Source organism: Accipiter gentilis, chromosome 12 (assembly GCF_929443795.1).
Source record: "Accipiter gentilis chromosome 12, bAccGen1.1, whole genome shotgun sequence".
Lineage (NCBI taxonomy): Eukaryota > Metazoa > Chordata > Aves > Accipitriformes > Accipitridae > Astur > Astur gentilis.
The window spans coordinates 30,698,143-30,713,489 of NC_064891.1; the positions used below are offsets into that span (position 1 = coordinate 30,698,143).

Here is a 15,347-nt window from a genome sequence, read left to right on the forward strand (position 1 = left end):
CTCTGGCACGCCTGCATTCCTGCTCCAGGCTCAGGCGGGGAGGGACTCTTGTCGGAGCCAGGAAGAGGATCTGATCCCTGGAGATCATTGCCACAAACGTGTGTAACTGAAACCTGCAGCCATGCTGAAACAGATATTATCGGATATGTACATTGATCCTGACCTGCTGGCAGAACTCAGCGAGGAGCAGAAGCAGATCCTCTTCTTCAAGATGAGGCAGGAACAAATCAGACGGTGGAAGGAAAGAGAAGCTGCTGCAGACAAGGCTTTAGCAAAGAAGCCACTGCCGAGAAAAGGTAAGGCTCTGCCTGCCGGCTGCTTCCCCCTCTGGCACAGATCTGGCCAAGTCAACTGCTCCCTAGAAATAGGAGGTAATGTGTTGTTAATTTCTTCTCCCAGGGACATATCATAGTCATATTTCCAAACCCTAAGAACCCACCTGCAGTGGGGTAGTTTTGGCCAGGCATGCAATGGTTTTACTCCCTGGCCCAGACACTCTGTCCTTGACCAAATTGCTCAACTCCCCTAGCTGTGAAGACAGGGCTTACTTGCCCCCAGGAGATGAATCTCATCAAGTTTCCCACTAAATGGGGCCTCTGAATCTGTCTATAAAATAACTATGGACTTGAACGTCTGTCCTGGGGCACCAGATCTGCAGGGGGGTTCCCGTTGTGCCTTTAGACCTGAAGTCCCCTTGTCAGGATTACACAGCATGCCGGCTGCTAGGAAGATAGCACTCTTCTCCCAGCTCTTCCCTACGTGCTCTGTTTGCAGGTAGTTCACGTCACATAGTTTGGGGAGGGTAGTAGCAAGGAATTAAAGCAAGAAGGGAAACAGTGGTGAGTCTTCTCCCTTGCCCACAGACTCAGAAATGCCTCCTTCACTGACCTGGCTTCGGTACCATGAAATGAAATGGGAGGTGCGTGCCGCGTCTCAGCCGAGCTTTCCCCACATACAGCTACTTTTGGAGAGGCTCTGCCATCGGCAGCAGCCGGGAGGGCACAGCAGGCAGGACACAGGCCCTGCATGGAGCCACCGAGCAAACTGTGTTTAACAAAGAGCTGCTTCTTTTCCAGCCAACGGGAAGTCGGTGACATGGAAGCTCGGCGCTGACAATGATGTCTGGGTCTGGGTGATGGGCGAGCATCCTTCAGATAAATCGTATGCGGCCATCTGTGAAGAGATCCAGGCACAAAGGGCAAAGCGGTTAGCGAGAGAGCAAGGCAAGGAGGGCAGGTAAGCACCCTTCGGCTGGAGGACTCGGTGGGCAGACATGGAGGAGAAGGCATTTCTAGGGACCCAGAGGATGGAGTCTTTTCTGTAGGGGCTGTGGTTACCACTGTCACGCTCAACTTGCAGGCAAAAGGCGCAGGCAAAGGTTGACTTTCTGTGAGTACGCACAATGGTGGCAGAGCCCAGCTCCAGCCTGAGGCTTGCCCTGGCTCACTGAGCCTCCTGTGATACGGCTCCTGCGCAGTACCCTCTGCAGACCACAGGAAATGCTAACTCTGTTATTGCAGCAGGAGACGAGTTTGGATTACGCTGATTCACCGACAGGTGCCCATGTGCAGCAAGACGACAGTTACTCACCACGAGTCATTAATTTAATTATTCCACCTACCTGATTTGGAGATATGATAGCTGCCTGCATGCACGTCGCTTCATCGCAGCACTGCTCTGCTGACGTGCAGCTTCCTCACAAGATGCTCAGAGAGCAGAAAGTGACTCCCTTGGGTTCCTAAGTCTTCTCTCTCTTGCATTTCAGAGAGACTGACTCTTCTGTAACTCGGTCTCTACATCCACAACCAGGAGTCCTGAGTGAGACAGATCTTCACGTGAATAAAAAAAGCACTGTGGAGGAAAAGAAGGAAGACGGGAGAAAAACTGCTGCTGCTACAACAGGGGAAAGCCAGGAACTCACAAAGGTAGTTTTCCCCCTTCTCTTCATAACTATCACAAACATGTGCTTTGAGATCTAGGAAGTGCAGCAAATCCTGATTGCTGTAAATAGAAATTTGAAGAAGAAAAAAAGCCAGCTAACTGTTAAGGCTTTTCTTCTGTAGTCAGAGAAGAAGCCGTGCTGTTACATCCTTCCTTAGGACTCGGGAGGTCTGAGTATTATTCTCAGCTGGGATAGATGTGCTCTGTACTAATGGATAAGTTACTCTGGATTCCTTTGCTTCCATTCTTCGTGGGTAAAACAAGGGTCGCAGTACTTTCCCTCCTGCTCTTGGCTGGTTTTGAAGGCTTTTGGGGCAAGACCGGGGAGCTTATCCCAGGATCTGTACATGCAAGGCCACAGCCCTCAAACAAATCATCTATTTGTATAAAAGAACAGATGAAGATAATTTTACCAGCATCCTCTGACACGCTTATTTTAGGTTCTTCTTTTTTGTTGTTCCACTAAAATAGTTAGAAAATAGCTTATGACCTCCATAGCACAGGACAACTCCAAATGCAGTAACTACAGTGTCTGCTTTGCTGTGGTATTTCATTACAGAAATATTTTTCTCCTGCAATAAATACATTTCTACTTTTTAACTGGCTACAAAAAGCCATTTGCAGAGAACTGAGAAACAGATGAGTTAAATTAACATCCCATGCAACCAAAGTTGAACAGAAGGAACAGAACACCCTGCCAACTTCATGGGAGAAGTCCAATCTCATTCAGCAGAGTTTTCATTCAGCCTTGTGCTGCTAACTTGTATGAATGTACATTCTTTTATTATGCAGCCACTCCATATTTCAGTATGATAACTGAAGGTTGGGTTTTGGCAAAGTGCCTCTCCCGCTGCTACCAAAATACTGAAGGGAATTTGGAGTGGCTGTCTCTGTTATCAAAAGCCTCTGAATCACATGGGGTTTTTCTTAGCACTGTTTGCTAAAGTTGAGCAACTATGTGGGAGATTTTTTTTTTCTTTTGAAAGGAAGCTATTAGTCACAGCTAACAACAAAAAAAAAGGCAAAAAAAACCCCAAACCAAAATACCACCACCACCAAAAAAATCTAAACCCCTTTCAGTCTTGCACATGGAAACAGAGGTGGGGGGGGGGGGTGTATACTTTACTTGTTTTGTCTATCATTATATTATTAGTATTTCTTCCCAGGTTTCTGGGGCTTTTGCTATTAGAAGAAGGGATCCAGACCAAACACCCCTATTGCATTTTCTAGGCCCAGAGATGGGCTTTTTCTCACCTCTGTCATTAAAGTGCTTTCTCAGGGATCCAGTTCCCATTTAATCTGAGGGATCCGCACATTGTGCTTTGTCTGCTGGATGGGACAGGGGTCTGATCTAGGAAAACAAGCTGCTTCACACACATTTGACGTTCCTAGTTTCCTGTCAAGGAGACGGAAATTGGAAAGCCGTGTTCATATTAAATATTAGCCAAGTAGGCAACGGAGATAAAACAAAGCGTGTCCTTGGTAAGCAGCACAGTACAGTTAACTCATTGCTCACGGTGCCGTGGGAGGCAGTCTGGGTCCAACGGGGAGGTGGGTGGATGTTTGCTCAAAGACAAGTCTAACTGTTCATCTTCAAAGGCAGGTTTCAGCTAGAGACTGCTGCTAGGGTAGCTAGATTGGTTTGCAGGGAAGAATGAACATGAGCTATGCAGCTAGTTGGGTCAGTTTGATGAGAAGGGGTTTGCAGCAGCCCAGCCACAGCAGCAAACAAGCACAGGCAGGTAAAGCTGTGGATGGCAGGTTCTGCTAGGCCTTGCTTTAGAGGGAGGGAGGAAGGAACTGCTCTCATTTGGGAGCATCACATAGCAAATCTAGGCATGCTGATGACAATCCTGACACCCTTGAATTCTCCTCCTGTGGCATACTAGGCCTAATATGATGAAAAATCCCCAATGTTTGTCAGAGAAGGCTGGCAAAATTTAACATAAATGTCTCATCACTGCTTCTGCATTAAACACCTATTACTCAAAAAAAAGACCAATGGTCCTAACACTGCATTTATTTCTCACTGCTCTTTTCCTCCACCCAGAGGGAAAGCAGAGATGTTCACCAGATGCTGGCAGACTGCCATGTGAGGAAGCATGGCTTCCAACAGGTAAGTGGCAACCTAGGATGCTCCTAACATATTGAGTGAGGCCCAGACTTTATCCTAAAGTCCCAGTCAGCCTCAGAGCCCCATCTGACCCAAGAACATCCTCAACTCTTGGACCAGTTTTATCCAGTGTTGCCATGCTCCTCATGTACAGTGCGACGATTTGGAGATGATACAGAACAGGCCAGGCTGGCAGGCTGGGGAACAGCACAGGGAGATGCTCCTGATGATTTCTGGTAGACTGTTTTCCCTTACTTCCTCTGTTGTCACCTGCTGTAAAGACAGAGGGTCTGTATGTTGTTGAAATCGGGGGGGATTCATAATAAAGAATGGAGATCCCAGTATTTCAAGTCTAGCTAAAAAGCAGGGTTAAAACTAGCCTGGGACAAAGCTGAACATGCTGTTTCTTTCATAGACAAAGGAAGCACAGAGGAGAAATTCAGGAGAAGAGACCACAGCCCCCCAGGAGGCAATACCACAGAGTCACCCCAGCTTGGAGAGCCAGAGGACACTGCAGAAAGCAGATGAGAATGAGCCTGAATGGCAGGAATCCTGTAAGATCTTAGGATGACCTTTTCCTCTGGGGCTTGAGAAATCCTAGGGCTCTGTGGCATCATCTCAATCCTTCTCCTGCCACATTGGAACTGAATAATTGGTCGGTGGGTGGAGAGTACTGCCAAGAAATACAGTGCTGCATTATCAGAAATATTTCTGAGTTCACACAGCATGAGACTAGAGCTGGGCAGGGAAATGGAAAATTTTTCCTAAGATACCATATTAAGACAAGCAACAAATAGGAACCACATGAGTATAGCCAGGATAATTAATTTTAAACTAGATGCTGGCCTTTTGTAGGACTTTGTAGTGACCATTGCTCTTGAGGACAAGGATAATGAGTGACAGGGACTAACTAAAAAGGGCTTCCCTGTTATCCAAGCACGATCCCACCTAAGCAGAGCCCTGCTGCGCTGTCTCATGTAACTAATCCCAATGATAGGAAGGAAAATAGCAAGCAGTATGAGACTTGCAGTAGTATCCATCACTGCTGCCAAATACTTCCTGGAGGAGAGGACCTGATGCATTTTTTTTTTCCCAGTTCCTCCCCTGCTGCTCAGTAGATGGCAATGCTGTACTACCAATTGTTTCTACTTCAGGCCAAGGGTTTTAATTTTCTTAACTGATAAAAAAAATAATCTGAAGTTGATTATAAAAGCAAGGAAAGAACTAGCCTAACTCAGACCAACAGGAGAGCTGGTTACTCCTGCAGACTCCAGAATGAGCTGGACCTAGAAAATCAAGGCAGTTTTATACCAAACAAAAATACCCAGCCAAATTCTCCACTTCCTGCTATGGTTTCAGTAAGACTCCCTCCCACCCTCAGAAAATGATCATCACTTTAAAATCCTTCAAAGGATTGATTTGGGGTCATTTCAGCAGCTTTTATTCCGAATGCCCTCCCCCTGTGCTGGCCCACATGAAAGGCACTACAGAAACCTATGTCTGAACCAGGACTCAGCATCTGAAACAAAACCAAGTAGTCTCTAAGTACAAAGGGACCTGATGTCCAGAAATAACTCAGATTTTTAATCTCTTGAAGGAATAAAAACTGGACCCCGTTAAGTAGCAGATGCCCAAAAGTGATGGGAGACATGTGGCAAATGGTCTCATAATTGAGTACATGTTTCACCTTGTGAAACAGGTTATTATTCCACTTAGTCAAGCAGGAGATGGCCAAAGGGCAGCAAGCTTAAAACTTGCCTGCTTGTTCGCTCCTGTAGGACTCCTTTTTTGTTCCAGTGCGGAAATCCAAGGCAGCAGATGAGAAGAGACGGTCCCTTGCACGGCAAGCCAGGGATGACTACAGGAGGCTTTCACTGCAGGGCATCCACAGAGGGAAGCAGGCAGATATTTCCAAGGGTGCCACAGCAGGAGATCGGCGACCACTCCAATATCCGCCTCTCCCCCCCAAGCCTAAACTTCTACCTCCTCCGATGGCAAATGGGAGAGCAATTAGGTAAGGAAAACCCTGTGGAGGGGAGAAGGGATGAGATTCTTCTGCTCTAGCATGGGATGGTTGAGGTGGGAATGGTTAGCTCTCCTTGTATGGAGAAGACACCCCACAGGGAAAAATACAGAGTCTAGGCTATATTCCAGCCTAGGGCATGACGAGACTTATTTGTTCACCCCCAGAGGATAACAGGTTTATTTAGTAGAGCACTGGAAGTCTAGAGTGCACACATCCTCTATGCTAGGTGCCCACTGAAAACCATACAATATTGCTGACAGCTGCACTAGTGTAAGCCTTCTGTTTAGGGCTGTTCTTAACATCCTGAACAAAAGAAGTCCTGCCAAGGACTCAAAAGCTGTCGTTTGAACTTGATGCACAAAACATCGTCTTTTCTAACAGGAAAGAGGGAATCCAGAGGACAATCTCCAATTCCACTGAAGAAAGCATCATCAAGTGGTTCAAAGAGGAGCAATTCCCTCTCCGAGCCGGCTATCAGAAAACCACGGACACGATAGCGCCTTGGTTCCACGGTGAGTCCTGAGCGTTTCTGCCCCAACCCAACTGCTTAAGGAGTTGTTTCTGCTAACATGGCTGCTGCCACAGCCTGGTCCCAGGAGCTTTTCGAAGGTGGCTAGGTTTTTCATTTTAAATATCTATGCATGTATTTTAAATTCCTTTAGCATCATGACAAAGGGCAACTAAAGCGTTAGGACAGAGGCCAGATCTTCAAAATACCCTGTACCTCTGTGCCACCCCTGCCTCCCTGTACTGGATGCATGGTCACCCCAGTAACTGTTTGGATCAGGGTGAGAGAGATTTGGGCACACCTCATCCCACTCATCCTTGGCCCCAGGTCATTCTCCCTCCACGTCTCATCATACATCGCCTTTCCATCCCATTTCTGATGGGTCATCATGATCCCATCTATCATCTCCCTTGCTTTGGAAACCCCTTCAATCCAAGACTGCAGCAATGAAAGAGTTATCCTCTTGTAACTGGGCTTTCAATGTTTGCATGGCCTTCTGACAGGACCTACGATCACTGTCTGCACAGCCCTGCTGTACTGGAATCAACATACAACACACTGCAACGCTGTTCTCTCTCATAACACAGAAACTGTCCTTTTGAGCCCTGCACATTTGTCATTCATACTCAGCCAAGTCTAGAACAGTTAACATAAAGAACAGTTAGCACGTGGCCATGGTCTGTTACTAGCAATGGCAGTACTGTTCTTCCTGGCCTATTGGTCAAGAACACAATGCAAGGGACAGAAGTGCCATGGACTGGTTTTAGCATGGTAAAGCAGATTTCTTGAGAGAACTGTTCCATCCAGTCCTTTACTAATGCTTTTCTCCCTTCAGTTTTGTGTTTTGGTTTTGAACAGGTATCCTAACTTCTAAGAGAGCAGAGGAGCTTCTGAATAAAACTGTACCAGGGAGTTTTCTGGTCCGCATCAGTGAGAAAATCAAAGGCTATGTGCTCTCCTATCGGTCTGTGGAAGGATGTAAACACTTCCTCATTGATGCCTCCAGTGATTCCTACAGCTTCCTTGGAGTGGACCAGCTACAACATTCAACACTGGCTGACCTTGTAGACTACCACAAGGTGAACGTCTAGCAAGGAATTCATTAACTGTTTAATTGACTCGAGGCACTTCAAAAATAAGAAAGAATAGATTCAGTTGTTTTAAAGTAGGTAACTAGACCCATTTTAGCTGCCATTGGGTATCCTGTGTGCTTCTCCAGAAGGGTATACCAGCCTGATGGGTACATCTCAGGTAACCTAACACATCTCAAACATCTTAGACCTGACTCACTCCCCCTCAAGAGCGCAGAACAACTTGCACACAAGGCTCAAGTTACTTACACACTATGTAGTAGAAATGCTGATAAGGTGAGAGGTGACAGCATTAAGGTGAGAGGTGACAGCATACTCATGCAGACTCCTTTTTTTTGCATTCTCGCCATGGTTGTGGGGTCCCAACAAGTTGGGTAAGCAGAAAATCCTGCTTGCCTCCAGCATGAAAGAGAATGAGGTATCTTTGTATCTCAAAGCAGGCAAGGTGTGATACTGAGCAAAGATGAAAAATAGAAGGAAAGGAAGAAGGTTGGCAGGTTCTTGCAACAATAACAGCGGTGTTTACTAGCACTGACTGCTGTTACATGGGCTCCAAGAAGGGCCAGATGGATTGTTCATTCCTTTACTCTAAGATCTGCCCAGGGACAGAACAATCATTTTGCCTAAAGGTTCATTTAAAATCCATGTTTCTTTTAAATAAGTGCCTAGACTAATACAGGCATGGCTAAACAAAACTGGACACGAGTTGAATATCTATGTTCATTTGCTATATAGAGCTCTACCTGGGCTACCTGAACTTGCTTCTTGCATGGGTTTCACATTTCAGGCTGAAATTATTGAAAGCAGGAGCTATACGGCTATTGGTACCAGAGCCAGAGGATTTAAAGCCTGCGCATATCTATACTAAAGACAGAGCCATGCCCACAGTCTGCAAAGCATCCTACAGACCCCCTGCACTACAGCAGGTGTGGGCAGGGTGAACCCACTCTGCTGAAGCACTCTAGTGGGTTCTGCTTATCACCTACTGGCTGACCATGAAACAAGTTCCCACCATGCATCTGCTGCTAGGGTGGAGGACAAGATGGGAAGCAGAGATTGTACTATCAGGGAATTCCCTTGCTAGAACAGGGCTTGCCTGAGCAGAGGGTGTGTGCTCACTGCTCACTCCAGGATTCACCCTTGTCCCTCCCATAAACGCAGCCAAGATCCACAACCACCCCATCCTGCTTACCTGCATGCTGCACAGTCCTCGCTCCAGCACTTTCTAGGCAGGGCAGCATTTCACACCATAGAAACCGCAGCTGCCTATGAGACGAGTGCAGCCCTTTCTGAGAACTGCCAGAATCCTGTCACTGGATTACTGCACCAAGCACAGACACCGTTTTTATGAAGACAGAGGGTGGCCATGTGGGTCCTTCCCCAGGTTTCCTGGGGCACTGAGCTGTATCACACAGCGGGGTGAACAAGTGCACGCCATAACAGAGGCAGAGAAACTGCTGTCCACCCCATGATGTTGTGATAGGTAGGGTCTGTTTGAAAGGTGGTGTTTAATCATATCCTATATCAACAGGACGAACCCATCACTTCCTTGGGGAAGGAGCTGTTGCTTTACCCATGTGGCCAAGAGGACCAAGAACCAGATTACATCTCTCTCTTTGAGTGAGCCTCCCAGCCTCGCTGTGCAGCCCCATGCTTATATTCACAAAGACTGAACTTCAAACTAGAGCTGCTGATGCTTACCTGAAACGGTTGCCATTAAGTGCCTTTATTTTATACCCCTTACAACAAAGCAGTGGGAGGCTAAGTACTGTGCAGGCTTGTGTATCAACTGATTTAAAGGATGCATCAGCCCAGCAAGCTGCAAAGCACCTGGATATATCCCACGCAATGGAGTGAATGAAGTGATGAAGTAATCAGTTGAACACGGAGATACTGCCACATATTTTCAGTGGGTTTTTGCAGATTTCCTAGGGGACTTCTGTATTCAAGCTGCCTTTTGTTCTTGAATGCAAGGTTGTGTGCCATCTGGGAAATAGATTAATATCTACAGCTGAATGAGATCATACCTTCCTGAAGGCACAAAACAACTTGGAGAGGTGAATCAGTCTTAATATAGTAATTTGCATAATGTGAAGCTTAATCCTGTAAAATGCTGTGCCCTTGGAATCAAGGATGTTCAAGTCAAACATCCAAGCAAACCCTCAGTGCCTTTCAGTGAAAGGTGTTCTCTGTGAAGAGGGATTTTCATGAAAAGTGCATTTTTTTTAACTCCTTTAGCCTCTGAATATAGATTCTCACTCTTTTAACCTGTATTTAAATCCCACATTGGCCTTTCTGCATAGAGAGCGATTAACCTCTTGAAAGGGAAAGGAGAAGGGATTGAAACAGGACTTTGTATGAAAGGCTACCACATGCACAGAGCCTAAAAATGTAAGAAGCAGCACATATATCAGTATTAGTACAGTTTACAGAAGAGTGTTTGCCAGTAAAGAATGCTATTTTCCAAAATGGAGCTATTTATTGCAAGTTGTGTCCAGATTGCTGAGATGCTTCTGGTGTAAACTTTAACATAGAACTTGTTCTTTCAATATAATGTTCTCTCTTTGTATCTGTTACACTGCTCTTTAAATACATAATTCAGAATATTTGGGGAGAGGCTAGACAGAATCACATAACAAATTAATCCTCAACCAGATTCCCTCCTGTTGTTGCATATGACAAGCTCTACAGCTGACGGTTGTAGTGCAAATCTGCTAACATAATTTTTTAGAGATGTGATGCCCAAATCGTGAGCAAGAGTCAATCTTGTTTCAGTTGTTTACCTGTTCCCTTCTTTCTGTTGGATCAGGGCTACTCTGCTTAACTTGAGGAAGCAGTCAAAAACTTCAGTCTTACATTGATCTGTGTTTTGCAGAATACAGACTAAAAGAAATAGTTGTAATCGCCTGGTCTTAAAATTTACAACTATGCTGATAGGTGGTTTTCATACACGGAAAGATGGTTTCCATACACGGAAAGAGGGGATAACTACAGTCCAATTACAGCAGGTTTAACTTGCTAGAGATAAAGCCTTAATGTAAAGTGAGATTCTGTAATTAACAACATTCTGGCAGGTTAAATGACTTAAAGGAGCTTCTTGAGCACTATTTCACATGTATCAAAGAGATATTTTCAACATAACCTGCACCAATCATGAGAGGGAGTGCTAGATTATTTGTAGGGGAGAAAATCCCTCCTTCCCTCTTCATAAACTGTTTCTTTTGAAAACTATGGCCAAAATGAAAGGTCATTCAGAGATCTTAGAGGAAAGTTAGCATCTGTTCTAATGTGAAGTACATGCCATAGCTGTTGTTCTGCTGGAGACAAATCACATCATAGTGTTTCGTATACTTACGGGCAGGACAAAGTCTCCTTTAAAAAGGCAGGTTGAAACGCAGGGTGTTAACTTGCAGAAATAAGGTGCAGGCTGATCTGGCATGGACACAGCAGGACTGCAGGACAGCAGGAGATGATCAAGTTTAGCTCCAAGATCTATAGTGAAATTCCTCAGGGTTTGACCTGCTGACCAGTGGACCTGTAGCTTCACATACCTTATATTATAACTACTTATTTGGAAACGTTGGTTCAGTAGAGCCCAGGGAAAGCCACTATCAGTGTTCACATCTATCCCACGTTTGAGAATCTTTGCCTCTTTTTAAAGACTCCCAGCTTCACTTGTCTGCTCTGAGGGAAGAAAACTGAAGTTTTATACCTAACTGCACTAACTGCAAAGGCAGCACCCTTGCCAGAACAGATGCCTTCAAGACTGTCTCTTCTGTTGCTCTGAAATCTAGTTACCCTGAAAGTCTGTGGAGCAAGGATGACTTGCAGTGGTCAGGAATCAAGGGTGCTGGCTTGTCTTGGGGAGCTTCTCTGCCGAATCTTTGTTTCTTCAAGGGATGCTGTGGAAGGATTACAAGAGTAGTCACATTTGAAAATTGCTTGCTGGAGACATCATGACATCTGGAAGGATATAGCAATTTGTTTTGCACCATGCTTCTATGCCTTTAGCCAGAGCATGCAACAGTCATCAAAAATTAAAGCAAGGAGTCCCCATATGGCCTCCCTGCATACTCAGGGTGATCTCTGTTCCCTCCCCAGGTAAGATCCAGTCAGTTGCCATTCTGAGAAAGATCACAAGCTGTTTCTGGGACAAGGAAGGTAGAGAGCTGCCTGGCAAAAGCTGCAGTTCTGTTGGCTGCTCCCTTTCAATTTCATCTTTTTCTAACTGGTCTGGAAGACCTGTTACAGCTCCACTTGTCTCACAGAAACATAGCTAACAGCAGCTTCCCTTTCTCATGTTGTTCTTCACTTCTCATATCAGCGCAGTCTCCACCTTTAAGAGAGCCCTGCCAGACTTCTGCTGTGATTAGATTCTCCTGCACATCACTGAGGTGGCCAATGACTGCAGGCTGGCTCTCATTGATTCAAACTCACCTCTTGCCAAACTGGCTTCTGCAGCCAAGGAACAGGAACTGCACAGACAGTATTATTCCTGGCAGGAGGAACAGCATCTCTGTGGAAAAGGACGTGCAAGAGAATTACAAAGGTGCTATTTAAAAACATAACTTGTGAAACTCTGACAGGGGCTGGATTATGTACTTGCTAAGGTACCTGAAGTAACAAAGTGTTGAATTTATACGTGCCCAGTGCTTAGAATTAGAGACTAATATAGGTTTGAAGGGACCTCTGGAGATCATCTGGTCTAGCCCTGCCCTATAAGTATGGCCAGCCTCAAAGTTACATTAAGTTGGCAAGGGCTTAGGGAAACCTAAGGGAAGATAACAAAAAAACATCATGGAAATAGTTAATCCTAGGTTTGAGGCAGGTTATGATTATGAAACTTTCATAATATACATCACCCAGTTTCAAATTCAGGTTAAGTGGGACTGTAGGAACAACTATCACCTTGGAGCAGCTCAGTTACCATAGCTCTCACATGCATCCAACAAGCCATGCCTGTCTCCTTGTATTGCATAATATTTGTAAAGTTATTCCACCAAAACAAAGCCCTTTATAAATAATTTATCATGTATTCTGAGAACAAAAAAGTTCTTTGGAGGACCTACTTGTGTTATTGCTGAAGTGTTTATTGTAAGTGATGTATTTGGGAGGTGGGGTTTTTAAGCATAGAGAGTTTCCATTCTTTTTGTACTTTTGCAGTGGTTTTGGACATTTGGTGATTTGCAAGGGAAGTGCAATGCAGATCATTTGCAACCAACAAAAGACAAACACATGTAAACATCTGTCAAGGGAAAAGGTACTTACAGTAGCATGGCCTCTGTCTGCAGATTCTGTATGCAGTGCTTTCAGAAGAGGTTCATAAGCGCTCTTCCTACCACACAGTGGCACAACAAATAGTGTTTTATTCATTGTTCAGTGCTATCTTGCATATTTCTTCCCCCAGCTTTTACAAGCCAAAACCCAAATTAGAATCTGGTTTCAGACTGCCTTGAATTAATCTGAAGCTATAAAACAAAGAGACCACTTGGAGAAACAGCATTTAGGTAAGCAAATGGGATTTCCAAGCCCATACAGTTTTTGTTGGCTAGTATATATTAAAATGATAAACAGCAGTCCACATTAAAAGAAAATGCTTTATAAGAGCAGTAACTCATGCTTTCAACAGTTTTAGGCAACTGAAAAAAAAATCTATTAAAGAGACTAATTTTTAGGATGCACCTGTAATTATCATAAGAGAAATTGCAGGGTCCAGTAATCCATCACAAAAATTTATTTTGTTAATTACAAAAAGCTTGCTATGCCCTGGGCAAGATTCTATATTTGGTTTAGAAGGAATACTTTGGTATAAAGTCAGAAAATTTTCATCAATTTTGGTATCTGACATTCAGAGTTTAAAGCCTCCTCCTAAATCAGTACTGCAAGTTGCTATGTATTTCCTTTTCCTCAGCATGGTAAAGCTTCTGCCTTCCAGCACCCAGGTTGTGTAGAAAAATCACTTCACTTATCTGAACCCAGTTCAGGAAACACAGGAAACAGATCTGCAGAGCATTTTCCAAGTGTTGGAAGGCTGTACTATTTCCTAGTAAGGCTAGAAGTAGAAAACCTGAAGTATGACAAAATAATTCCCAAGCAAAACCAACTTCATTTAAAAATAAATCTTGAGATATTTACAGTATTCTAAAGCAGAAATACACCATCTGATTCATGTGATACAGACATGGCTCATTGCTTTTTGTTCACTGTCCACAGAAGAGAATAAACACTACCCTCCAGCGTTTTTGAAACATCACACTTGACCAGTAGGGCTTTCTCTTTCTGAATTTTAGAAAGCACTTTTTGAGATGCCTCCTGTCTCTGAATGAACCAGGAATACCCTGTTAGTGCACTGCTGCTGTCCCCCCGTCCTCCCCGCCCCCCCCCCCCCGCCCCAGCTACTTAAGGGAAAAAGATTTTTGGTCACTCCAGCTTAACCATCATTAACAATCAGATGTCCTCCTCAGAGCAGGAGCTCTGTACTTATTCAAAAATAGCCCTTTTAAGATATGTCAGGTTAGATGTAGAAAATAACTCATTATCATTGGCCCACTGAAGGTTCAATCCTTTAAATAACTGTACACATCTTACAAACATCTAAACGGAAGAGCACATCCATTTGTTATTATGAATACCACACTGGCATTTCTGTAATGTTCATTGTCTCTGTGACCTTGAATCTCATCAAGTGTTCAAGTCTCCCCCAGAAGCAAATGCTGAACAGTCAGGCTAATGGAGTACTTAAAGGCCCTATTAAGAAAAAAAAAACCAGAAGGGAGGACAAGCATTTTCCCTCATCTTCTTTTGCTGCCATCCGGCTGGAATTTCCATCCTCTTTCAGTCTTATCCTGTCTTTTCTTGTTAGCAGCTCTCTTCCAAAACACCCTATAGTCCAATTCAGAGGCTTTTTGCCTCCCTTTCTGGCTTCATGTCTTCTTACTGCTCAGTTTCTGCCTATGCAGGTGTGTCTCAATCTCTTGCTTGAAAACAAGCATCCCAAGCTGGCCGTGAGAAGCCTCGTTCATGGCCTTGGACTGCATACACATTTTGTACTGCTCTGGGGTTAACTCGTCCAGACATTGCTTTTCATGCCACAGATGGAAAAGACCCCTGACAGGCGTTCGGATCACAATGAGGTTGCTGTGAAGGTATTTGCGGTACAGATGTACATCTTCACCACCCCAGCCTTTAATGTCCAGATCAAAGCCACCTGACACAAACAAAATCCAAAATAAAACTAGAAATATATACTAGCAAACTGGATGTTATTAATTGCACTACAGCTGTTCTCCGGCTCCAGTCAGCCCTTTAAAACAGCCATGCTTTCTGCCAACATCAAAGTGTCCAAATTTCTTAACTTCAAATCTTTCACTATCAGACAAAATTGCTTTATTTGTTCTGAGCAGCACTTAAATTCTGGTAACCTCTACGGCACATAGGAATAGTCTGAACATCTAATCAGAGCACTACTGCAAATTGGAGGCATAGACACACTGGCCAAGGACAGGGAAGCCGATCAGAATTTTCTATGTTTCAGTAAAAAGGCAGACGTATTGGAGTGTATTTTTCTTACCTATGTTGATAAAATCAGATCTGTACTGGCAAGTCATCCCAAAACCAAAGTCTCTCCAAAATCCAGTTTCTTTTTTAATAATCTGCATGGAGGGAAAG

General features: G+C 44.4%; 2 protein-coding genes across 3 annotated transcripts in view; one reads left to right on the forward strand and one right to left on the reverse strand.

Moving 5' to 3' along the window:
• Positions 1-13,140, forward strand: SH2D4A (SH2 domain containing 4A). Its single transcript, XM_049815163.1, has 9 exons — positions 1-296; positions 1,077-1,236; positions 1,766-1,925; positions 3,992-4,057; positions 4,470-4,608; positions 5,852-6,068; positions 6,462-6,592; positions 7,447-7,667; positions 9,211-13,140. The coding sequence occupies exons 1-9, from the start codon at positions 122-124 to the stop codon at positions 9,301-9,303; spliced, it is 1,362 nt and encodes a 453-aa protein (XP_049671120.1). The 5' UTR covers positions 1-121; the 3' UTR covers positions 9,304-13,140.
• Positions 13,061-15,347, reverse strand: part of CSGALNACT1 (chondroitin sulfate N-acetylgalactosaminyltransferase 1) — a 16,388-nt gene continuing 14,101 nt past the window's right edge. Inside the window, exons 6-8 of one of the 2 annotated variants that reach the window (XR_007507801.1) lie at positions 15,250-15,331; positions 14,268-14,886; positions 13,061-13,147 (exon numbers count right to left, since the gene is read on the reverse strand). Coding sequence is in view for 1 of the 2 variants with exons in the window: in XM_049815162.1 (XP_049671119.1) it covers positions 14,603-14,886; positions 15,250-15,331 (366 nt within the window). In the remaining variant the exon portion in view is untranslated. Of the gene's footprint in view, positions 13,148-14,083; positions 14,887-15,249; positions 15,332-15,347 lie in introns of those variants that run through there. The other variant, XM_049815162.1, reaches the window with a different exon arrangement.

Coding starts and splice junctions, on each gene's coding strand:
- SH2D4A (XM_049815163.1), top strand. CDS start 122: ATGCTGAAACAGATATTATCGGATATGTACATTGATCCTGACCTGCTG. Junction 6,593..7,446: donor GATAGCGCCTTGGTTCCACG/GTGAGTCCTGAG, acceptor GGTTTTGAACAG/GTATCCTAACTTCTAAGAGA. Junction 7,668..9,210: donor ACCTTGTAGACTACCACAAG/GTGAACGTCTAG, acceptor CTATATCAACAG/GACGAACCCATCACTTCCTT.